The sequence below is a fragment of the Zonotrichia leucophrys genome, chromosome 3 (assembly GCF_028769735.1).
Source record: "Zonotrichia leucophrys gambelii isolate GWCS_2022_RI chromosome 3, RI_Zleu_2.0, whole genome shotgun sequence".
NCBI lineage: Eukaryota > Metazoa > Chordata > Aves > Passeriformes > Passerellidae > Zonotrichia > Zonotrichia leucophrys.
The window spans coordinates 20,907,488-20,932,951 of NC_088172.1; the positions used below are offsets into that span (position 1 = coordinate 20,907,488).

Here is a 25,464-nt window from a genome sequence, read left to right on the forward strand (position 1 = left end):
ATTTCCTATTGTAATTCTACTTTTTTTTTAAGAGTTTAAAAATCCTGTAAGTAGTACATAAATTTAATCTATATTTTCCTGATTAAAACTCCTGATAACATCTACAAGTTCTCAAAAGTCCTAAAAATTTCCAGAACTAAATATGAAAACTGAGAAAAAGTGGGGATTTGGGTTATTTTTGGCTTGTTTCTTGTTGTTCCTTATGTATTCAGTGTGTCACTCCCATTGTGAATCCCTTTGTGAATCTGGGCTGCAGTTTGCAGATATCATAAAAGAACATTAAAATTTCTTCTAAGCTCATCTGAAAATTTCCTCAGCAACTGTGTAAATGCATGACTAATTATCTGGACAGATGATGGTAGTTTATAGACACAAGACTACAGAAATTATAATGTTCACAATCAGCTACAACTCACTGGAATGCTATGTCTTATTTTTGAGGTATATTACACTGTCTTAATGTTGGCATATTATATGATACATATAATCGTGATACATATAATCTTGCACTGAGCTCCCATTCTTTCTTTCATATTGGCCTCAAGCAGATTGCAGAGGTGTCAGGTCATCTCTTGCTGTTGTGATATCCTTTACTGGTGTTGAGTTTCTTCCCTCTTGTTGATCATTTGAACATGATATTACTATTTTCAACCCAAACCTACTTTCCATACAGGGCACATCACAATACTTTCTTAGTATTGTGCAATGAACAGGATTAAGTAGAAGTCATCTTCTTTGTGCTGAGAAATTCAGACAACTAGTAGCCAAAAAAAGACAAAGGTAAAGGAAAGATAGGGAAAAGGTATTGTACCTTATAAGCAGTGTAGCTTTGCTTGAAGGCATGAAAGTGGGAGGTAACTGGGATTGAATGATTGGCTGCCACTCATTGCTCCTTCTGCATCCCTAGCACTGCAAACAAGGGCTTTGCTAACACCACAGGGTTTTGTCTGGACCGGCGTCCTGGCTAAGTTTTTGCAGTAGCTGTGAGGGGACAGAGCCTGGAGCTATGTGGGCATGGCTAAGAACCTCATTTTATTCAAAACCATCACGTCACTGCCAGGGGTGGACGAAGAGGACACTCTCTTTTACAAATGGTGTTCCTTCTCATGGAATAAGGATGGCAGATGGGGAATGGTTGGGGTGGGGCACCACTGGCTGTGAGTCTGGTCAGGTTGAGCTGGTGAGCATCTTGTGTGTGAATCACCATTTTTTGTACACTTTTGCTATTGGTATTGTTGCAGTTGCTGTTTGTTTTCTTATCTCATTGCTGTTTCCAGTACATTGTTCTCATCTCAACCTGTCATCTTTACCACATGTGCCTCCAGCTCTCCTCTTTGGAAACATTTTGCCGTCTCAGTCAGGGATAGGGAAGAGAGGGGCACTAAACTGGGGAGTAGCATTTCTAAACCACAACACACAGGTAGATAAATGAGGGGGGAGTGGAAAGCTAATACTACGAAAGTTGTAAGTCCCAGCTCTCAGACTTTATGAACATGTGGCTGTGGATGAGACCTCTTGTGCTTTAGACTCCTATTCTATCCTAATTCTAATGAAATTAATTAATGAATAATAAAAATGTTTCAGGGTTATTAAATTTCAGCACAAATTTTTTAAATGGACTTACAAAAAACCTATAGATTTGTGCTAAAGTTAAATAGTTATCTTCATGGGGACTATCGTGAGTATTTTGGAATTTTTTGCTTCAGTTCCATTTTTGTCCATATGATTTCTTTTAAAAAGTATGAGGTCTTGCAAGGAATGAGGTATCAAAGTAACATTCTGAAATTAAAACCTGTAGATAGTGTTCAGTAGGACAGGATATTGTCCATGTTTTCCATCCATGTAATATTGTCTCTGGCCTTGTACATCACAAAAGCTCATATGTCTTAGTCCCTCAACAGCAGGGGAGTCAGCCTGGTATGAAGGGCAAGGAATGACAAAGTATTTTACACAGTGCTGCCCTGCTTGAAGCTGTAAAACTGATAGGTAAATGAGCTTTCCCCCTGGGAAGACTTAAGCCATCAAATGCATTTTAAACTTTACAGTATATGTTAAAACTATAAGGTTACTTTATGTAGTGCTAGAAGAAATCCTGAGTTTTGCCATGTTGTTTAATACCACATAAAACACAGGAGGAGGTAAGATAACAGTTCTACATTTTATTAAGAGTAAACAGGATCTACCAAGTTTCTCTTTTGAGAAAAGTCAGCTCAGGGAGGTCCTATGCAGTTTATATTCAAAAGGAGGATGTGCAAAAAATTGGTTTTTTATCACTGTATTGTGCATATATATGCCCAGCTTATGATGGGACCTGCAAGCAATGAAACTCTGAATTGGTGATTTTGATTTTTAAAAAAAGAGGTCCTAATTTACCTGTAAAAGCCATCCAAGATTTACTCAGCTCTCCCTTATGGCTGCCCAGGTGACTCTTACTTTCTTTACTGTTAATTCAGTGTTGTACTTAAAAGGAACAGTCCTTCTGTTTGACAGCTGAGATTTGATTTTTACAGAATTAGTCTTATCCTCTGAAATAAAACAAATTGATTTATTCGCTGCCACAGATAAGTCAAATCGTCTGTTTGGCCACATCTTCTACAACTGCTAGTCAAACTGTCAGACAAAAATTCCAAGAAATCGCAAAACCATGGTGAAATTAGATGGAAAAAATACCCAGTTATTCTTGATATTAAGAAAATACTGAATTAAAGTATTGCTTACATGCTATTAATTTTATTATTTAACATCAATGTACTTTTTTACTGTTTCTATAATTTGGTAAACACCCATTACCACACTTCATGCCATTCTCACTGATATGTGTTTTCTGACTGACACAAGGTATATGTGTTTTTCTGAAATGGTCTAGTAACTTCTTACATATTTCCTTTATAGTTTTTGTTGTTTGTTTTTTTTTAATTGTCATCATTGTACTATGAATTTTTTTTTTCTCAATCACTTTTTTCTCATATTGATTTGATTATATCTTGAGTTTCATGCTCCCAAAAGAAATGTGTGCTTGTGCTTAAGGGGAAATAAATTCACCTTTGCACATTGTCTTCCAGAAATGTCGTGGTGTCATCATTGCTGTACTTGTAATGGTCAATGGGAATAAGCCAGGCAAATCTTTTGTGCCGCCATGTAACTGAGTGATCAAACTATGTCAGAATTGAGAATATTCATAACTTTTGGATATGAAGCTCTTTTGCAGGACAGGATCTTGCTGAGCAAGATTTATGCCTGCCGTTTATATATGCCTTTCCCCTTTTATTCTAAAATGGTATTTTTCTCTCTTTGGTATGTTGAAAAATGCTAAATATTTTCTGTTATGATCTGATAAAGTACATGGGAAATTCTGGAAGTCACAAACTGTCCCTGGAAGTGTGAATTTTTTAGGTTCTATGGGGTTTTCCTTCTCCACATGCGGACCCACATGCTCACCCAGGTGTGTGTGAGTTTCATGCAGCAGTACTTTAAGCTCTGTAAGCCAAAGCTTTTCTTTGGATTAGTTTCTCATAACTTGTATCTTCTGAGTTTTTCAAGTGTGAAAGCTATAGATTGAATTGCTGGCATTATTATGGTATTACTACATGAAAATCATTGTCCTGGTGGTAAGAAGCAACCTAGCTTGTCATGAAATAGAACAAGTGTTCTCGAGTTCTAGAAATGAAATCAAGAGCAGCAAGGACAGTCTGTGCTGCATGGCTGGCTGGGTCAGGGATCTCACCAGCAAAAGCCTTTGAGAAGAGGACAGTGGAAGGAGGGTTGTGACCCGAGACAGGCCCAGCACTGGTATGGGTGGACAGAGCTGTGGGGCTGGGCACAGACCCTCATCAAGGCTGGGACATCAGCAATGCTGGTGGGAGCTCTCTGGAAAAGCCCTGAGCCCCAGCAGTCAGGCTTTCTGGTGAGGATCTCTTGGGATGTCCAGCCTGGCACCGGGAACCTGTCACTAGCTGGGCTGCGGGCTGGTGGGAAGCATTGCAGACCTGTGGCCATGACTAAAGATGCTCTGAAAAGATTTAAATATACTCTTTGTAAATGCCCAAACTCCATTACAACAGAGCCTTCAAATCTAGGTAGTATTAAATCACCTTTATATGGGATTGTGTTGGATCAGTTGGAAGAAAATACTTTGACTGCACAACTCTACCCTGAAGTCAATGCACTTCAGGGCAACCTTTATGACCAGCTTCTCTGTACATTTGTATTTAATTTACATATGAGAATGCCAGAAGTACTTTGCCCAAAAGGAGTCTGTAACTTTCATAAGGAGACCTTTTATAACAAAGACTGTCAGTGATAGTAATGTTTTGATAAACCAAAATACTGAAAGAAGAATAATGTACCCTCAGTTCCTAACAATCACTCTTTCAACAATTGTATTTTTTTGCAATTTGCAAATTTGCAAAATTTAAATATCTACTCTGTATATTATTTGAATTTCTATCTGTGAATTCTTTGACTAAACACTTATAATTATAGATAAGTATAAATACAAGTATGACATGGCACTGGTACTTACATGCTTCAAATAAAGGACAAACCCAAAAAATTTCTGAATCTCAATCACAGTTTCTAGGAAAAAAAATAGTAATTGTGAGATATAAAACTCAAAAGGCTTTATTTTCAAATAACATGCACTTTCATGGTGCTTTATTTTGCCTATAATTACACATCTGAAATTGAAGTTCTGGAATTTTCTTTCAGATTTTGATACATCACATAAGACCAAGAAAAATGGCTGTGCTGTTACCTACCCTAGTCAGACACAATTGTTTAAATTATTATGTTCCACAAGAATAGGGTTTCAGAAATACATTTAGTAAACTCTTTTTTTAGGTCTTAGTGGAAGTATTTTGAGGAGCAATTCAATGTGTAGTAGTTCTTACAGCTTTATTAGCATAACTGTTTTGCTTCACCATTCAGCATCTAAAATAAGTTCAAACAAACTCTAAACCTGATTTTCTAACTGTCAGAAACCATGAAGATTTTTAATACATAAAAATGCCACATATTGGAGATACTGAAGGGGCACTTAATAATTTGAAGTATTTTGTTGGTTTCATAAAGACTTCCTCTATTGTTGGGATGTATTTCACAGCCAGCCTTGGAATCACGTTAAAAATTTAGGTGAATGATGAAGGCACAGTATGTGTGTCTCTTGAGATGTTACCTATCACCTTGACAAGCTCTTTGTAAATTGAAAACTGGTTTAGCAAAAAAGAGCTGCTGTGATTACTGAATGAATATAAAGCTTTCACTTCTCTGTCATTTAACAACTGGAAGATTACAAAGCTGCTTTTTGGGGAGAAAAATTAATAGGTTAGTATTAGCAGAGAGATACATAAAATCACTTTCTCTCCCAGGGTTTATGAGGAGAAAATTGATGTGCCAGGCTACATCTTAGACTGGTAGTGCAGCAAGAACTGGTACCTTTCAGACTACAGAAATCCATAAAATGCACTAGGCAGCCATTCAACAGGTTAACATCTCCAGGTGACAGAGTTTTATGAAAGCCTTATGGGGGGAAAAAAAGTGTATTTGATCTATTTAAGTCTTTTGCATTTGCGTAGATAAGATCCTTGCTATCAGTACAGTGCAGATTTTATCCTTGCTTCTTTCTTTCATATCCTGTGGGGATATACTTTTAGATGATTTTTAATTTTCTCTTGTTTGGATATTTAAGCAGGTGGGTATAGGTGTACAATGAAAACAAATCCCAAAATCTCCTCAGTTATGTGTGAGAAAGTTGTCCCATTCTATCAGAGATGGCAGCAGAGGTAATTTTATGATTTCTCCCCTGCATAATCACTACAAAGGCAAAGATGGACTTAGTGCTTCTTCCTGTTCACTGTGGGATGCATAATATAATTATTAATAGTTTAATAAACTAAATAATAAACTAATAATTTAAATAATAAACTAATAATTTAAATAATTAAATAATAAAATAATAATTTAATAAACTAAATAGGAGCAAAGTGCTGTATAACAGATAGCCAAGGGGCCCAACAGTGACCGCACAGCCATCCAAAAGTTTAATTCCATCCACCACAGTAGCTGCTGATACACTTTCTCTTCCTTGTCTGGCATGAGTGAGCAGTTGTCCTTGTCTACAGCAGAATATACCCCCTATCAGGACATGGGCAGAGGCACTGACAGCCATCTATATTGTTGGATAGATTATAGCAAAAGTTTTGTTTGGGCCAAATAGCACTTTCCTGAACAACTCTTGGGAATGATTCAGAAGTTGGTACAGCCTGGTGACTGTTCTGAACAAGCAATCTGGACACAGCCATCCTGTTTTGCAGGCTCAGAAAGTTTAATAATAATGTGCCAGCTGGCCTCAGTTCCGTTCAGTTTCAGTGTACAGTGTAGTCATCATGTCTCCTTAGCCTGATAATGACTCACTTGTATGTGAAGTCTCTGGAGGTGCAACACGATCTCCAGTGAAACACAGTCTTCTGGGGTTTTGAGTAGGAGAGACTTTATTTTTTTAAGATTTAGAGAACAGCCTTACCCCCTTGCACACTTGTAGTACAGAAACAAACATGAAATTAATGAGTTTTGGGACAATTTCAGTATTAAACTCTCTTTCCTTGCTTCCAGTAAATAATCTTTTAGACAAATAATAGCAGACAATCTTATTTAGCTGCACATTGAACAAGTATTGCAGTAAACTTCCTTTGATATGGCATCAGCCTCACAGATGGTTTCATTGTTTAAATAGTCACAAAACTAATTTTGTTGCCAAGATTGTGACAAAACTGAGATGCATGAAAATATCTTCTGGTGTTCTAGATGCTGTTTTGTGCTTATGGTTAAAATATGCAAAGCCAACCAAAGTGGATAGAATGTCATAGTACATAAAAGTGTTGCAAAGAATTAGTGAGTTTCTTCTGTTTTGATTTGGAGTTTTTTTTCACCACTTTGATGGTGCTGGAGTCCCACATGAATGGCAGAGTCGGAGAATGCATGGAAATTTTTTAATTGTGTCTGTCTGTAAGTGCCAAATACAGTCAGAATCTCATAAGAAGAGGTAGATGAGAATCTATGTCATATCCAGATCCACATGGTCCTGAGAGTTTGTTCTCTGCAAAATCAGTTTTGATTAGACCATTATTGAAAAAATAAACTACAAATTAAACTAGTATAGACTTTATTCAGGTGCAGAACATAATTTGTGTGGACTCCAAATGGCCAGTTGTGCAAAATGAGAAAAAGATTAAAAAAAAAAAATAGGGAAGTTGTGATTTGTAAATACAGTTTAGGAAATCTTTGTTCATTAAGAATCACAATAACACAAATCAAATTCAAGCCTTAGGAGACAAGTGCTTTAGAAATTTCAAGGGAAATTTTACACCAAATGTTCCAGAGGAAATGTCTAGAGAAATCTGGCCACTCACTGCCACTGTTCAGTTCCTTGCAAAGTTATTACTTAGTGAAACAATGTTATAGGTTTCACTCTCAGCAATCTAATTCTCCTGGGAACAAACACAGGCTGTCATAAAAAGACTAAACCTGTAACATTTGTGGTTTAATATTTTTATTTCCTGTTTCTGATTATGTATTTATTTAAATTAATATAATGCAACTTTGCCATTCACTGTCTTTTAATATAGAATGCAAATAAAAAGAAGCACTTTTAACACCACAATACTTAATTTAGGTTTGTAATGGATTTAAGTAACTTTACTCTAGATTCCTGCCCCTTTGTCCTATCAGTGCAGAAGGATTTTTAGCAGTGCTCACACATAATGGACATAGGCACACCAGCCTGGCGTGAGTCAAACTTGAGGGCTTTTGAAGGAGCATGTAAGATTTCTCGTGTCAAAACTGACTACAAGATAATTCCCAAAACCAAAGATCACTTTAGAATGGATTTCCATGATGGGCCAAAGATCATTTCTAGAAAAAGCACATATTGTTACCTAATAAATACAGGCTAAAAATATGTACTTACATTACAGAGATTTCAGAAGTTCTAAAGATGCTACTTCATTTTGCTGAGGAAAAAAATTAGGAAAAAAACCCAAAAAAGCAAAATCAAAATAAATTTAAGGTTTTGTTTATTCTGTCCCTAAAATACTATATTTTTTTCTAGCTAACTAGAATACCAAGAACAACATAATGTGAAATTCCATGTGTAGGATTTTGGCCTTCTTTCTGTTCCTGTTTCTCCTCTCATTTGTCCATGACCCCTTTTACCAGGTATTTGTTCTACCTACCATGTAAAGAATCTACTTCATAGAAAGTAGATGTCATTGAGAAACTTTGGATTATGGCTTCATAATGTAGTTCATTTTGCTCTCTGAACTTGTTTTCTTCTAGTTGCTCTTGATTCTTATTCCCATGCTGCAGCTGACAAGCATCTCAGTGGTGTTACCCACTGCAGCTTAGTCATCCTGACAAACATGCAATTGTGTGTGTGTTGGAGGGAGATTTTTTTTCTTTTCAAACCCAGATCAATTCTTTTCACTTATTTATAAATTGAGTAAGCCGCTGTAAGAAAAAAGAGACTAGCTCAAAGCACTGAAAATAAGCAACAGAAAATCATGTTGTTGTGTTAAAACAGAGGTTTGGTGACAGAATCTGCCGTTTTAAAGAGCACTCTCTGTCTGACCTTGGCTGGTTAAATAGAAAACATGTGTTGCATGTTGTGAGACACACACAAACACTGTTCCATTTAGGTCCACAAAGTGCTGCACGTTGAAATGTATATTACTCGAGGACTTCCCAGAAAACAAGCATTTATAATTCTTCTATTCTATAGCTGAAGCTTTTGAGATGGCAAATTCTTCTCCTGCCCTTGTACTGCTATTTTTCCATTCAGCCAGGGTGGTGAGCATGTTACATGCCACCCTTGTTGAAGTATGGGCCTGTAAGTGCTAACCAGACAAGTTTCTTCCTAACTCCCATAGCTTGCGGATGCCATATCTGAGAACAAATGGGGATGAAGTTGAAAAGAAACTGCTGAATTTCTGTTATCACAAGAATCTCTAACAATGGCAACAGAACAAAGTATTGAACTAGGTGAGGAAAAAAGTCATTCAACATTCCTTCAGGAAGCTGGAAGGACTGCAGGGGCTTGAGAGCTGCAATGCTGTCATTCTTGCAGAATCCTCATTTTAACCTGTGTGCAATTCTTAGCATTGACTAGGGACAAGGACTGGACAGAACCTTTTTTCCTGACACTGTAAGGGATGGGAAGAAAAATTAATGGCCATGACTTTTGCTGCCTACATTTTCAGGTCTTAATTAAAGGTCCCAATTCCTTTCATTTCCAATTACAGGCACAGACAAGAGGCTTGTATGACATATTGAATTCCTGCTAAATATTTGCCCCATGATTGTTAGCAAGATAAAGTTTCAAGTATCTGGAGGCAATAGAATGCCACTTATGAAAGTGTTAAGCACAAGAGAATGGTTCTGGAAAGCTTGGGAGAGTCCACAGTCCAGCTTTGCTAAAAGCCACCACAATGGGAGAAGTGAGGAAGTGCCTGTGCCAGAGCAGGGAGCTTTTGTAATGAGGAACTTTTTTGTAATCTGAATAAACAGCCAATCAATGTGAAAGAAAAAAAGAAGGACAAAAGGAAAAAAAAAAAAAAAGAAAGAAAGAGATAAAAAAATTGGTTTTGAAAGACTATTGCCTTGCTTTAATTAGTAATGAGGGTCTGCAGACATGGTGGCAAGCTGGTGTTAGCTGAAGATAAGCCTCTATTAAATCATCAGTAGTGTATCTATTACTGAAGCTGATATTGTCCAAATTTAATCTGCCATTGCTTCTTTTCTTGTCTATCATTCCTTAGAGGTTTTCCCTGACCTCTAAGTAGTTACACTTGAGAACAGATATGTGGTACATATGAGTCCCACAGTTTGTAATTATCAAATAATACAGCAGATTAGACACTTTGCATTAAGCTTTATCTGTTCAGATTTAAAGATGTTTTTCTTCTTCAATGTATTTTGCTGAAACAAAGAATTTTGATTATATTTAACAAGCATCATTTGGAGTGTATCTACAAGATTTGTATTCAATGTTATTGCAACTTTTAGAGAAGAGTGGGCTTATGTCTTATTTTCTTAAAATTACTGTCCTTTCCTTATATGGCAGGTCTTAAAAATTCAAAATCCAATTTCATTTAATAGCAATAATAATTTCAAAGAATCTTGGGAGCAATAGAGAGTATATCTACTTGTGAAATCTCTTTCCAAATCTCTTTCCAGTTTTTATTCGCAATTCATCTGTATAGTTGTAGTATGTATCTTGTCTTGCCCTCAGTAAGTGTGATATTTTTCTTTTGCCTTTGTTACACTACCCCCATTCTCTTCTCTTCTCTCCATGGAAACTACCCAATAGTTTATTTTTCTAGTAAGAATGCATCTCATTTTCAACCTCCTTGTAATTGTGATTTGTTCTCCTTTTTTTCCTAGCCTTGCCTTCAGCTGCTACAAGATTTCTTATGACCTGGTGTTTGCCTTGCAGTGTCTTCATAGTTACTGCATTTTAATCTTCATTTCTCAGATTGTGTAAAAACCTTCCAGTATCCTCTTAAAAGCTCTCCAGCTCTTGATCACTTAAGGAGTCCTGCTCTGCATTTGCTTTATGTTCAATTACTCTAGTTTGAACATTTGTAATCAGATTTGTATGCAGGTCTTCACATAAGGTCATAACATTTTCTTGTACTTTACTGTTTCCTTGATAAGTACCTCTTTTAACACACAGAGATATTGTTCTTTTTACCCTCATGTCCCCAGGGCCTTCAAGAAGAGGATGGACTTTTTTTTATGAATGTAGGTCTTTTTATTAATGAAATCCTCAAAAGTGGTCAGGTTACAAATAGATATTTTATTGGATTCATTTGTTATCATACCTGAGGTGATGAACTAGAGATTGTCTTCCAGTTACATTTTTGTTGTTGACAGCTTGGAAGCTTAATGATGTGGAAGGATAGTTGAGACCTTCGTTGCTAGAAGGTCTTTCTCAGAATGCAAAGAGCAGACACTGTACATAATTCTGATGATTGTACTGACCAACTGGAAGACAGACCATAGAATGCACTGAACATTTTAGAGGAGATGGAAGAACATTATTTTGATATTTTTAAGAAAATTACTAATTACTTTCAATTTCTGATTGCTGGTGAAGTTTCTATTTATAAATTTTCACAGCCTCAGATGCTTTTATAGCCTTGGTCTGGACTGTCATGCTCCACTTGTTCTTCTCTTTCAAGAGAAATCTAAAAACTCCTAATATTGCTTGCTGATCCCAGTTCACCTAAGAAAGTGTGCAGTACATCTGTGGCAAAATAAGTATGAGGAAATAGAAAGTTTTAGCTCCAACTTCAGATTGCCTTTGCACTTGAGAGCTTTCTGGCATTGTTTGTATGATATTGACTTTTATGATCTTATAACCAATAGCAAGACATTTATTACATAATAAAAGTGAACACACTAAAAATAAAATCCATCAATCTTTGGTTATTACCTGCAAAAGAAAATTAAAATATCAATCTTAATGCGAAAGATGTATTAAAGTTTTAAAGGTGCTGTATACTCCTAAATGATTTTCACAGCTTTCAATCCAGTATAATTTTGCACATCCTTAGAGATGGACAGACAAGTTGGGTAAATGCTTGTAAAACAAGCTGTATCTTTCAAAAGTGATACAATTTAGGCATTTTATCTAGCAAATATTGCAATGGTTCATGTATGCACAAATACAGAAATTAGCATGCAACAGGAAAGAAATTTCTTCTGATCTTGGGACTGTATATAAATAAGATAGCAAAAATAAATCTAACAGTTTTATTTCTGTCAGCCAATAAGTCTGGGTGGGTTTTTGTTTTGTTTGTTTAGATTATTTTAAGAAAAAAATTGCAATTAAGCCCAACAAAGACAGTCTTTACAAAAATGTTGCCAGCAGAGAAGTAGAGGACCATGTTGAATGCTGCAATAGATAAGTATCTGTGCTCTTGAACATTGCACTTGACACCTTGGAGTATAAATATGGCTTAAGTATCAAGTATTCCATGAACTTGCACTTTGTATATTTTTGGTTTTATGAGTAAACTCTTCTTTCCCCCAGAGTAAACCTAGTGAAATCCATTATTTTTTGATGAAATAATTTTTAAGAAAGATGTAAATTTGATGTTAGGTAACTTGCAGACTAAACTTTCACAGGTTAGTTGTATCTCTGTGGGGGGTGTGTGTTTGTGTACATGTGCAAATGACAATTTGGAACTACTCTTCTAGCAGTAGATTGTGATCATGATTATTTGTAACTCTGGAGTTGAGAAAAATTTCCTCATTTCCTTTTGGAGTGAATAAAGGTGAAAATTCTGTGCATGATTGACCATTAGGAACTTCATGTTAGCTTTTCCAGTCTAATGTTGAACTAAAAGTTAAAACTTGGGAAAGATACTCAGTTTTCTGAGTAGAGACTTCAGTTTCAAGGCCATTCTTGAAAGAAAATTTTGCTTTTTTTATCTCCTATTTTTGAGCTTATTGTGTTCATTTTTTATGAGTATAGTAATTACCTTCCTCAGAAGCTGTTTTCTTCTTCTGTGGCTGCAAATACAGTAGAATGTGTCTTCTATTTATGCATTAAATGGTAAAATGCAACTTCTACTGTAATCATGTGGACAGGGTATTGTGGGCTGTGCCTCATACCTATTGAACATCTTTACATATGCCCAGAAATTTTCTGAAGCCCTGATTATCTCCACAGAGCTTCTGAAGTCTCTCCTAGTGCTGTAATTCCAAAGCAGCCATTGGTATCAAAGTACTATCTCATTTCCTCCTAACTTATGCTTTTTCCTTTGTGTGTGGTTTTGCCTGTGGCCACTAATTTAAGGTAATGTTAGAAAATACTCAGAGGACTGTAGTAGAGGTACTATGGAACAGCAAAAAAGTCAGCAAGATTTCATTTGGCAAAACCTAAGGGCAACGTGAAAAACTTTTCCGGCTGTTTCAGTAACAACAAGAAAAATAACAAATATAATATATCCTTGGAAAGTCAGAAAAAGGTATTGAAATAAGTGGAGGAAAAACATTTACTCAGTTCCTTTTCCTTCTTCTACCCCCTTCCTATTTTTCCTAATTGGCATTTAGCTGCTTTCCGAATTGCTGCTGTCAAGCTCCAGCTACTGTGTGTGGCCTATATAAGCTGAGCAACTGGTTCACAGAAGGGTGAAGCTGATATAATTTCAACTGACATAAGCAGTTTGAGCTTTTTGCTGCTAAGGCCTCTAGGCGATCTTTGCAATCTAGTTGATGATTGTGACATCTGAGAGAAAAAAGAAATCTGGTCTTTCTCCTGAAAATTATTGTCAGATTGGGCCTCTGAATACTACTTTCAGCAAAGGCTGGGAAGTTAATTTTCATGGTTTTATAACTGATTTCAAATCCAGATGTCTTATTCATGTAACAATTAATAGGAGTTGGGCTGCCAGAGACCTCAAATCCATCAGGATTTATCAGAAAGTATCTTTTTTTAACTCAACTTCTTAAACCAAAATAGAAAAAAAGATCTTACCAAATCAGGACATTACATTGCAGGTACCATGATGCCACAAAGTGGCAGTGGCAGTGGGACTGTGAACACATGAAAAACTTTAGGCATTTCCTATTACATACTTAAAGACTCTTGCATTCTAGTGTGGAGAACATAGTAAGAAAACTCGGGTGAAATAGTCCTTCAAAAGTTTATTCATTCCAGTGACAGCTACCATTTATATTTTGGTTTGGGGTTTTTTTCATTATCAACAACTGTTGTTTAATTTTAGGTCATTTCTCTGTTATGATAAATCAGAAAGAGATAGATGATGAAGCCTATAAAAAAAATGAAGAAAATTCTTTACAAATAAAAGCAGAGGATTACTATGTTTAAGATGCTGTTAATATTCTTTCCAGTGGCATGTGTTGCAAATAAATATAGATTTTAGCCTTAGGAAGAGTCTTGAAAAGGCTATATAAATAAATAATCTGATACACACCACTTAAGAATGAGTAATTTGTTAAGTATGAAATTATTTAATAACCTTTAATTGAAAATTCATATATCACCAAGCTGTCATTTTTCTACTATTTTTTACAATCCTGCTATCTTGTAGCCTTTTGCTTCTGTCTCATAAAAAATATCAGCATTACATTTTAGCATTTGGATTTTAATGGTTTGAATGATTTTCTGCAAAAATTAAAATGTAGCATGCACAGTGAGTTTGAACAGGAAGTTAAACCTTTGGCATTTTAGATCATTAATTATTTGCATTATGGATTTTGATTATGCACATTTGTTAAAAATTTCTTCTGTCCAGGAAGATCAAGGTAGTGTATGAGAAAGGCCTATCTCTTAGATCAATTTTATTAATAAATCTTAATTAATAAGCAGTGCTTCAGATTGATTTGTGCTAGGAAGTGAAGTCTATACAGGTTTTTATGTCTGTCAGAGTGGTGAAGATAGACATTCTACTTGAGGAGGAAATTGGAGAAAGACATTCTTGGTTATCCCACTGTGCATATTTTTGCTAAGACTAAATACCAAGACTACATAAGTTATTCTCCACACACTGTAATTACATTTTTTTCCAAAATTGGAAAGGACTTGGGTGAAAAAAAAAAAGGATAGAAAGAATGGTGAGAGCACTCTAATGTTAGTTCTGTATAAAAAATCCATTATCTTAAGTGCTTCAGTGTAGTATAGTTTATAATAATTCTCAATACACAGCAAACATCAAATTATTTAATGAATCAAGAGCCTGTGACTGCAACCTTATTGACAGTAGACATCAGTAACTCTAAAGAAAAATATCCATCTTTTACTGAAAATTTGGCAATGAATTTAAAGCTTGATAGATGCATATGATAGGTTTGGTTGACTAGAATCCTCATAATCCAAAGATTAAACTATTTTGTTCAATGTTAGGAACCTTCAAAGGATAATTCATCTTAGGTCTAGACTAGAAACGGTAAAACCTGCACAGATGAAGTTGTGTCTATCTCAATATACTTCAGTCAAAGTTTTAGAAAAGCATATAAATAATGTAGTTGAATGCTTGATCTGGAGAAGTGGTGAAGTCCTGTGAACTATCACATGAATTATTGACTATGGCTGTCATTCTCAGATCACTCATTTTTTACTGGGTTTTAGGAGGTTATGGTAAAGTGCGTGCCAATTTCAGGATGCTAAGTATCATTTTCTCTGAAGTTCTTGGCAGAGTTGGTGGTAAGAAGACTCAGGTAAACATATCCTAGGAGACTTTACAGACTGACTTGCTGCAGTACAGTTTCAACAGTTAGCCACTGGCAGTTGTTATTTATATGGTAGATGTAGATTTTCTGTGATGTGTTTCCTTGGGAATGCAGTTTATCAGAATTCATAGTAGCTTTGAATAATGATTCTTTTTGTTTTTCTGATAGAACACCCTCCTGTAAAAATAAAAGCTGGCTTTTGGTTTGTATAATTCTTTTTACTGCATGCATCAGATCTTTTCATAAAACTGCTTCAATTTACAGCCCTTTGTAAAAATGTTTTGATTAGAAAATAACATAAAAAAATTTTTGTCTCAAATCCAAGTATTCTGCTGTATCAAAGGAGGTAACAATTTTTTCATTTTTGACTTGTACTGAACAAATGCTTGTGTTAACCTATCATGACTAAGGCAGCAAAAAGGGAAAAGTTTGTAAAGAGAGGGGTAGCATTTTCAGTAGTGCTAAAAATATGTAATAACATACAGCAATATATGCTGAAGCTTATAATAGATAATAGTTTTCAGCTTTTTGGAATAAAAATCACTATCTTTATTCCAATTATTTTGATATTTTGTTTTATGTGTAAGCACTTTATTTTTATAATCAAGCAGTGACTTTTTTAACAATGTGAGTGAGCACATCCAGAGGAATAATCTATTTTGTTAAATCTGATGAAACAATACGAAATAATCCAGGCATCATAACGTGTGCTTTTACCATTGATAGCTATTTACAAACAACCTTAATTAGTTTCCTTAATTCAAGAAATTGTAGATCTTTGATCTGCAATGTGTAGAACATATGTCTAACTCATCATTCATTAGATTCTCAGGTGATTTTTGTTTTATTGCTAATATTTATGGAATATTTTGGTATTTGTATAATGAAATAATGTTGTAAGTAACGGTATTCTTGCTTCTAATTTTTTTATCTTTATGTTTCTTGACCTTTTCAAAATTTTTCTATATAACTTGGTTTGTAAATTAAGTGTAATTACTATCACTTAAATGCTACTGTGACTAACTGAGTAATGAATTCATGCATTCACTAATTGAACTTAGATGGTATAATGGGGCATAATTAGTATTGATATATTGATATAAGGCTTTGAACCATTCTGAGGACATGTTTGTATTGAGTAATTAACCTCCTCAACATGCAAGTTACAGGTTGGCATGGTTATGTTTATTCTGCAGATGGGTAAAGAAAAAGAGGAACTATGGGGTGAAAGAATTTGTTCATTGAACAAATGTGGCTTCTGAAATGATACCTGAATTATACCTGAGCTTTTCAGACCACCATTCTTTGATGCACATGTTTCTCTTCTGTGCTCTGTTCATGATGCATTTTAGTTCCCTACACTTATTTGTTCTCCTCTAAGGGAAATTAAAGAATTTTAATTTGTACTAGTTTGGTGAAAGGAACAGTGTGCCATTAATAACTTTAAAAGAAGTTTGAGAATAAAACCAATTGAATTTTCCTTCATCCCTACACACATTTTTGGTTTTTTGTAGGTGAAGGAGTATCGTCTTTAAGATGATAACTTGTTCAGACAACATCTTTCAAATAACTAATAATTATAAATGGTACTAAGTTTCTCCAAGGAAAAAAATGTGTCCATTCATATTTTCCCAATGTCACTACTTAGTTCCCTTGATATTTTCTGATTCTTTTAAAAAATACTAACTCAATTTATTTTCTAGAACGTGAGCTAATATGAAACTAAGAAGAAAATCAAACTTTTTTTCTATACTTGAGGCTTTAATTTACTGTCAGAGAAGAACAATTTATTATTGCACTATTTTAAATTGCTCTTTCAACACCTAAATGAAAACTGTACATGAAAGGCTTTCTACTGCCTGCACCTAAAATTATGTTGTATAAATATCTTTGCAATATTTATAAGGTAGAATTAAATAAACAGTTCTTTCACTCCATTCAAAGAAAATCAGCAGGATATGAAGAATACTTTTCTTTTAAATAGATCTGTAAAGAACTTCATTGAAGGACTGTTAAACCAAGATCTGAGTTTGAAATTAGCTTTGAAAATGATGACATTATTAAAAGATGAAATGTTTTGCGCAAGTATATTCCATAACCTAATTTCACCTTGTTTGTATAAGGAATCATGTTTAAAAAAATAAAAAAAAAGGAACCAAAACTGAAGCCAAATAGTTAAATATAATTTTTGGACAAGTATTAATATTTCATTCTGCAAATTTTAACTGTAGTGTATTTCATTCTTTCTTTTGGCAGTATTACCTAGTCATACATGTGGCAATCCAGGAGAAATACCTAAAGGAGTACTTCATGGAACCAGATTCAACATTGGAGATAAAATCCGATATAGCTGTATCTCTGGTTACATCCTCGAAGGCCACGCCATGTTGACATGTATTGTGAGTCCTGGCAATGGTGCATCGTGGGATTTTCCTGTTCCTTTTTGCAGAGGTAAAAAATAAAGACATGAAATATCTTTTAAATTCAAACAGCAGATTAAATAAATTTATTTTGAACTGGTTTTTTCGCCCCCTAATTTAAAGCATACTACTGTACTGTCTAAAAATTGACACCATTTAAATTGTAATAACTCAAGCAGTGACACTCCAGAGTTTGGATTAAGAGATAGATATAATCTACTCATCTTTTTTTCTTTCTGTTTATGTGGGGCATAGCTATATCAATTTCATGACAGAATCTGGCCAGGAAAAAAGCTTCAGTGATGTAAATTTTGAAGGGTGGTCCAGTCTCTTTGAGTCCTACTCCTGCTCAGAGCATGGGTAACTTCTAAGTTGTGTCAGACTGCTCAGGGCTTTGCCTAGTTGAAAATTTAATATCTCCATGGATAAGATTCTAAATTCTCCCTGGAAACCTGTTATGGTTCCCAGCTGCCCTCATTCTCACATACAATTTAAATTAGAATTTTACAGATTATGTCTACTTCCTCTTCTCCTGTTGTCGGTCTATGAAATGATTCTATTTCCATTCTGGCTCTTTTCTAAACTAAACAGTGCTGTTAGGTTTTCACATATCCTCCACTTGCCCAGTCTGAAAAATCCTTTTCCTTCATCCTCTTGTCTCACACACTGTGTTCCTCACATCTTGAAGTTTTACCAGCCCTTCTCTGGACTTATTCTAGACTGTCAGGGTCTCTTTTGTGCTGAAGGACCCTAGGCTGCACAAAGCATTCTAGATGGGGCCTCCTAAGTGTCAAGCAGGTGAGCTCTCTCTCTTTAGCTGCTGGCTGTGCTCTTGGTTATGAACCCCATACAAGTCAAGCTTTCAATACTGCAGAGGTGCACCATACACTCAGCCTGTGTTTCACCAGGACTTTGAGTCCTTTTGTCAGAGCTGCAACCTAGCAAATAATTTCTGCAGGGGATGATCCTGGTCCAGGTATAAGACTTTGCATTTCTGTCTTGGAATTTCATAAGATTTCTGTTATTCTTCCAGCTTGTTAAATCTTGCCATAAAAGTCTGTCTGAATGGCAGTCCTGCCCTTCAAGACATCAGCCCATGATATCCTGTTGAAATCTGCTCTGCTGAAGTCCAAGGTGTTGACTCCATAAATTGCCTTTTTCACTTCCCTCAAGATATTCAGTGAATGGTTGTGGTAACCACAGCTGCTGTGACTTATCTGAATGCTCTTTGCTCATACATCAAGTTGGCCTTTCCAGTACCTACATTAAAAAAATGTGATATCAGGTATCTTGTGCATTTGCATTGCTTGCCATCCCCAGAGATGCTGGCTGGGATGGTTAAAGTCTCTGATGATAACCAGACCTTGTGTCTGGGAAACTTCTAGTACTTTAACAGTTTTGACCACTGCTCAATCAGATGACCTGTAGCAGATATTCACAATAGTCACCTCTCTCTCGACTTTCACGTCCCATTCTAGCCTACAGGAGCTCAAGAGCTGATAGCCTATAGTGCAGCAGAGAGAGCTCTGTTAATTCAAGATCCTACTTTGTGTAAGGTGCAGCCTCTCCTTTCTTTCCCGCATTTCCTGGGATTCTGTGTGTATCCATTGGAGCCCTCCATTCAGGTGAACCGTCCCACCACAGTTCTGTGACTGTATATGCACTTTCAGTTTGTCCAGTGTGTGTACCATGGAACACATTTTTGCATACAGGCACTTCAAATGGCATCATGTTTCTTTGTGAGAGGGAGGGAGAGAAACATTCATTGTCTTGTCCCCATGACTTCTCCCCTGGGCCTGTTCCCCCATTTGCCTTTAGGTTTTGGCGTTTGCCCATGACAAACTCTCTTCACTAGGTCAGCAGAACTCTTTCCCTGTTCAGCCAGGCAGATCCTATGTCTCCCCTCCTGTCCTCACTCCTTCAAGGGGACCCTGTGATCAAAGAGGTCAAAGCCCTCTTGGCCAGCACCAGCTCCTTAGTAAAGTGCTGTTCTGCTGGAATCTGATGCTCCTACCTGAACTTTTGCCCTGGTATTGAGGAGAACCCCTCTTGTCTCCTGTGCTCTTCAGCCTGTTCTCATGCCCTGTGGACACCCTTCACTGCTGCTGCTGCCCCTCTCTTGGCAGTATTATTGGTACCCATGTGGATGAGCAACAAAGGGAAGCTGTTTTATCCAGTAATGGTTACTTGTGACTGAGGGCTCTTGTATCATAATTCCTCAAAGGAAGAAAATATTTTATTCTTTTCTGTGCTCCAAAAAAAGACAAGGGTCACTAATCAAAAAAAACCAAAGTATTTTGGCCAGGCCTGTTTTTGTCCTTTTAGTAAGAGGTAGCAAACAGGTGTCAGAAAAATAAACCTAAGTTCATGGTATCATCAGTGTCTACAGTGTCTACATCAGTGTCTACAAAATATTTCTTATATTTCTGCAGATACTGTCTGTTTTGGCACTATTTGCCTGCATGCAAATATCTTTCACAAGATTGAAATTCCATCCATAATTTATAATTATATGAATTTAACCTTTTAAAAAAAATCAAGTGGGATCCTAAACCTCCCACAGATCTTACATGAAATCCAAAGAATTCTGTTCACAGTCTGAGAAGAAATGAAGATCGTAACAGACAAGTTATTTAACAGTTAATGACTTATGTGAGCTAAGCCATCGCCTCAGTGAATTTTTAGAATTCATGCGGAATGTGGATTTGATGAGAGATTTTAGACATTTCTTATTTTATTTCATTTTATCAGTCTGGAGCATATGCCATGAGGTAGCCCTTTGCATTCTCTATGACTTCAAGCTAGACATGTTCCCCTATTGTTTCTCTAAGAACCTTGATCTTTTCCATGAAAGCATCTTTTGTTACAGTTTTGTTTCCAGATGGTATTCTTCTTTCTTGTCATCATAAACTAATTTCATGGCACACATTCAAGATAACATAACAGAGTTAATAAAGCTCTGAGGCTTACTAAGAAATCATAACAGCCTTGTTCTCTGTGGTATGTTTCCCTAGTTTTGCTGATACTGAAAAAATACTACTTTCTTCAGTTTTGTTACATAGTAATTCCAGAAAAATTAAGAAGGTGGTGTCCCATAATTTATATATTGTCTAACTGTATAGCTGCTGGTTTTGCTAGAATAATTCCTAGTGGATTACTGTCTCCTGGAAGATATAGACAGCATTGACTCTTGTCTTTGCCATTTTATTCCTCTGGCTGCTGCTCAGTTTCAGAAATTCTCCTTTTAAGTATAGCCATAGGGAGAGTGGTGGAGCTGGACTGTGCCGAAGGCTTGTTGATGGCTTTGAATGAACTCTGAACAGAAATCAAATGAGTCAACGAAATTTTTAGAAATTTTAGAGAATTTTACTGTCAAGACATTTGCTTTTTTTTTCCCTCTTTTTTCTCTTTTTTTTTTTCTTTCTATAAAAATCATAGATCCCCCAAATAGGGAACAATCCCCAGAGAAAAGTTTAAATGTAAAAGATGAGGTAATCCTGAAAGATGAGTCAATTATTAAAACCTAGTCCTGTTTTTTCATAAGGTAAATAAGAGCAACTGTGGACTTTTCAAGTATTATAAGAAAGCTGGGAAGTTTACTTGGAGTTTCTGCAAAAACACTGTCTAGGTATATACAAATACACTTACAAATTATACTTTTGCATACTTACAAGAGATTCAATGGCCGACCTATTTCTTGTTAATATGTTCTTTTTTCTGAGAATTAAAAAGTTCTTTGTTGTCTCAATCTCAGCTACAATAATTGTGTCATCCAAAACATTTGCCTTCTTTGTCTTGAGGTTGAAATACTGTGCAGTACAATCTGAAACATTTTAAAAGTTAATTTCATTCTCTTCAGTAGTTCCACTAATAGTTGATTTATGATATGTGACTACTTCTAAATGAACTTTGTATAATTAGGTTCTCAATTCTCAGTAATTTTGAGAATCCCCAGTTGATTATAGTTGCATGAGTCAAGATTTTTATGAAGCTAACATTAGGAATACAAATTGCATTAGTGATATTACAACAGTAAGCTTTTTCTCACAATAAAAATAGCTGTGAAGGAAAGAACATGTAATGCATTATCATTTAAAACACAACCATCTATTAGAGGGAAAATAAAGAAGACAATAAAGTAAAAAAGATCCTATTTCAGAAAATTCCAAAAGGAACAAGTAAAAATTAATCAAGTTTCAGATTTAAGAGCTATTTTTGGAGAAATATTGTGGTCAAAATATATATTTTTACATGCACACAAACAAACACATATACTTATGTATGTCTAAAATTGGAAAAGGTATTCCTTCATAATGGATGAAAGGAAAAAGAGTCTGTGATTCACTTAGAGTAAAATAAAACTGAATATAGAGATGCAGAGCTGATGTTTTTGAAAAAAATTGCAAAGAGAAATTGATGATTTTGTTGTTATCCATACCTTCTGAGGTAGCAAGCAAGTCTGTAATAATTTCTTTTCAGCCTCTGATGTTTAAACAAATATTGCTTTATAAGTTTAAGGAAGAGAAAAAGATCCCATATTTATCCATGTTTACAATTATAAAAAATTAAAAAGGAAAATAAAAATAACACTTTCCAATAATTTTGCTTACTGATGTTACATGATAAAATGATAATATTTTCTTTATATCCACCCTATAGTCTCTATTTCTGACAGTGACATAGTAGATTCTTGTCTGAGCAATTTTGTTCACTTCCAGAATAATCTGATTTGGTGCAGCATTTACATTGAGATGAAATTTGGAAAAAGCCCTCATTGTAACTAGTCAAATTAGAAGCCAGAGGGTGTTCCAGGAAAAGCAAATAGGAAAGCAGACACTGCGTAATTTCTTACATGGTAGTGCAGGACTAGGAGATCACACCCAAGAGATTTAAGGACACAGATACAAAGTAGTTTTGTATATCTGTATGTATGTGTGTGTGTGTGTATGTACAGATATATATTTACACACATATCTATCTGTATTTAGATGTTCTGGTTCTAGCATGTGACATTAGGTATGGCGGGACCTGATAAAAAATGAAAAGATGCCAGGTCAAAGCTTGATCTTTGAAATAAGGAGCCTGGAGGCTGGGAACAAGTGAAAAAATGAGCTGATCAGCACAATGGAAACATAGCAGAGGTATCCAGAATGATACCAAGTCGAAGAATGGAAAGAAAAACTTCAGCCTGACCATAAGCAATATGAGCAAAGTTAAGATGGGAGAAATATTCACTTATTAAAATGAAAATCAAACCTCACAGGGAGTCATAAAAAGATGGATTTGATAAATGGCCATAGAGTTCTGAGAATAACTGCATTAAATTTACTATTTTTTTTAAAGTGAAATTTTCAACAATCATTTATTTGGTGTCACAGAATTCAGCCTTTTCTCTTTTTGCTTTAAAATTAGGACTTTACTGTTCATTTATTGTAGGCTGTTACTTAAAGGGATCATTATCAGCTTCGAAAACATATTCTCAAGTGAAGAATAATCATTTGAAAACAGTTTAGGATACTTACATGAAAAAGAAGAAAATATCTACAAGATATCCTGAAGACTTATCTTTTATTTTTTTGGGAGAGAGGGTATGAGATTACTGCTGATTAATTTTTGAACTCCTTAATTTAACTGTCTTCTCTTAAAACCACATTTTTGCATAAAAAAATGTGTTAGAGTTGGGGTTTTGATTTTAAGTTTGCTGAAGTACAAACTATCAATTCAGAAAATAACTTTTCTCTCAGCATAGCAAATAAACAGTCCATCACTATTTCTGTATTATTTGATGTATGTAACTTTTTTTGACTAATAGGTGAGATATCCCATCCAGAGTGAATGGAGAAGAAATAAGTCTTTATAATATAACAAACTGATGTGATAGGATAAACAATTAAAGGTTACTAAATAAAGCAAAATTTTAACAATATAAAAAAAAAAAAACCACAGTGCAATATTACTCATCTGAGTCCAGTATTCTCAGGGCCCATAACTGTGGAATGACCCCACTGAGGTCTGCTTCGATCAAGCTCACTGGAATTTCAAAGCTAAAATGTTCTAAGTAATGCTGCAGCTGAAATGGTTTCCCACAGGTCCCTAAACAAACTGCGACACAATTTTTGTGTTTCTATTTTGTACAAGTTATTAGCTTCATGAAAGAAATATGATAATTTAATATATGTAAAATAGATTCTGTTTTACTAAACCATAATAATTTCTGAAATTTTAAACAACCTCCCCAAAAATCTACTTAGAGAACAATCCAAATTATTTTGAAGTGCCCTTTGACAACCATGTAGATAGAAATAAAATTAATCTTAGATGCATGGTCTAATGAGTATTTAATTTATGTGAAGTTGATCAAGAGCAAGAGGAGAAATTGAGAAAGGGAGGCAAAGTGATTAGAGCACTTAGCTGAGAGATGCAGTGCATCTGGATTCAAGTGATGATTGAAAAAACTCCAAGCAACTTCTAGCAAGTTTCTAATTTTTTAACACAGAAAAGAAACAGAGATGTTGGCTTTTACCTATTCAAAATAAAGTCTGTAAAAACCTAAAATAGTAAGAAAGATAAGGAATTAGAGGTGTATATTTTGATGGTTAAAGAGCTGTCTGCCTATTGGAATTAAATTAGATAAGTGAGCTATCAGATGAATGCATAATGCTACACTATTGTAATGCTGTGATGTGTTTGGTCATTCTGAATCTGTGGTTTAGCAGCTTGACAGTTGGCAATGACATATTAAAATTTTCCTTTAAAATTTTCATTTATATAATATGCTTTTTTCTATATTTTTGTCAGTAAGACATTTTAAAATGGTAATTTTAAAGTCCCATTTTAAAAAAGCTATTACCAAATTTCTCGTACTATCCTTTTTGAAAATATACAGAGCATGTGTTTGTGAAAGTAGTCATTCAGCATTATTTCACAGATGTGTTCTCTGTACTGAAGATTTTTTTAAATGAAGTACAATTATCTACTTTCTCACAAACTACAAAAAAACACATTTTAATAAAATTAAATTCATTGTAGAATCATATAGTGTCTCAAGTTGGAAGGGAGACATAAGGATCCTTGACTCTAACTCTCTGAATGCCTAAAATTAAACCACATGGCTAAGAAAGAGCAATATTGCAATGCTCCTTGAGCTCCAACCAGCCTGTGCCATGACAATTTCCCTTGGAAACCTGATCCAGTGACTGGCCGGTCTCCCAGTGAAGAGCCTTTTCCTAATGTCCAGTCTGAGCTTCCCCTGACACAGCTTCATTCTGTTCCCTTGTGTCCTGTCCACGGTGACCAGGCAGAGGTCAGCATCTCCCCCTCTGCTGCCATCCTGGAGCAGTTGCAGAGGGTCATTAGGCCATCCCTCAGCCTTCTCCCGGCTGGACAAGACAAGGGACCTCAGCCACTCCTCCTCAGTCTTGCTCTCAAGACCTGCTCTGAGAGGTTGATGTCCTTCATAGACTGAGACATGCAGAAGTGCACCCAGTGCCTGAGGTGGGGCCATTCCAGAGCTATGCAGAGTGGGGCAGTCACCCCTGCCCAGCTGGTGATGCCCAACACTCCCCAGGGCACGGCTGGCCCTCCTACCTGCCAGGGCACTGCTGACTCATGTTCAACTTGCCATCCACCCAAACCCCCAGGTCTCCCTACATGGATGTGCTCTCCAGCCTCAATAAAGAAAGAATTTTCTCAGAGAAGCTTTTAATAAGACTTGCTAAATAATTTAGGCCCATGGTTCATTTAGAATCCTCTAAGGCTGCAATTTTCTTTAATTGATAAGACTTATAAAATG

The 25,464-nt window shown here is 35.6% G+C and overlaps 1 protein-coding gene across 2 annotated transcripts in view; it reads left to right on the forward strand.

Annotated features, from left to right (window-relative positions):
- Positions 1-25,464, forward strand: part of CSMD1 (CUB and Sushi multiple domains 1) — a 1,074,724-nt gene that overhangs the window by 526,879 nt on the left and 522,381 nt on the right. For both annotated transcript variants that reach the window (XM_064707609.1, XM_064707608.1), the window contains exon 4: positions 17,509-17,703. In XM_064707609.1, coding sequence (XP_064563679.1) covers positions 17,509-17,703 — 195 coding nt within the window. The remainder of the gene's footprint in view (positions 1-17,508; positions 17,704-25,464) is intronic.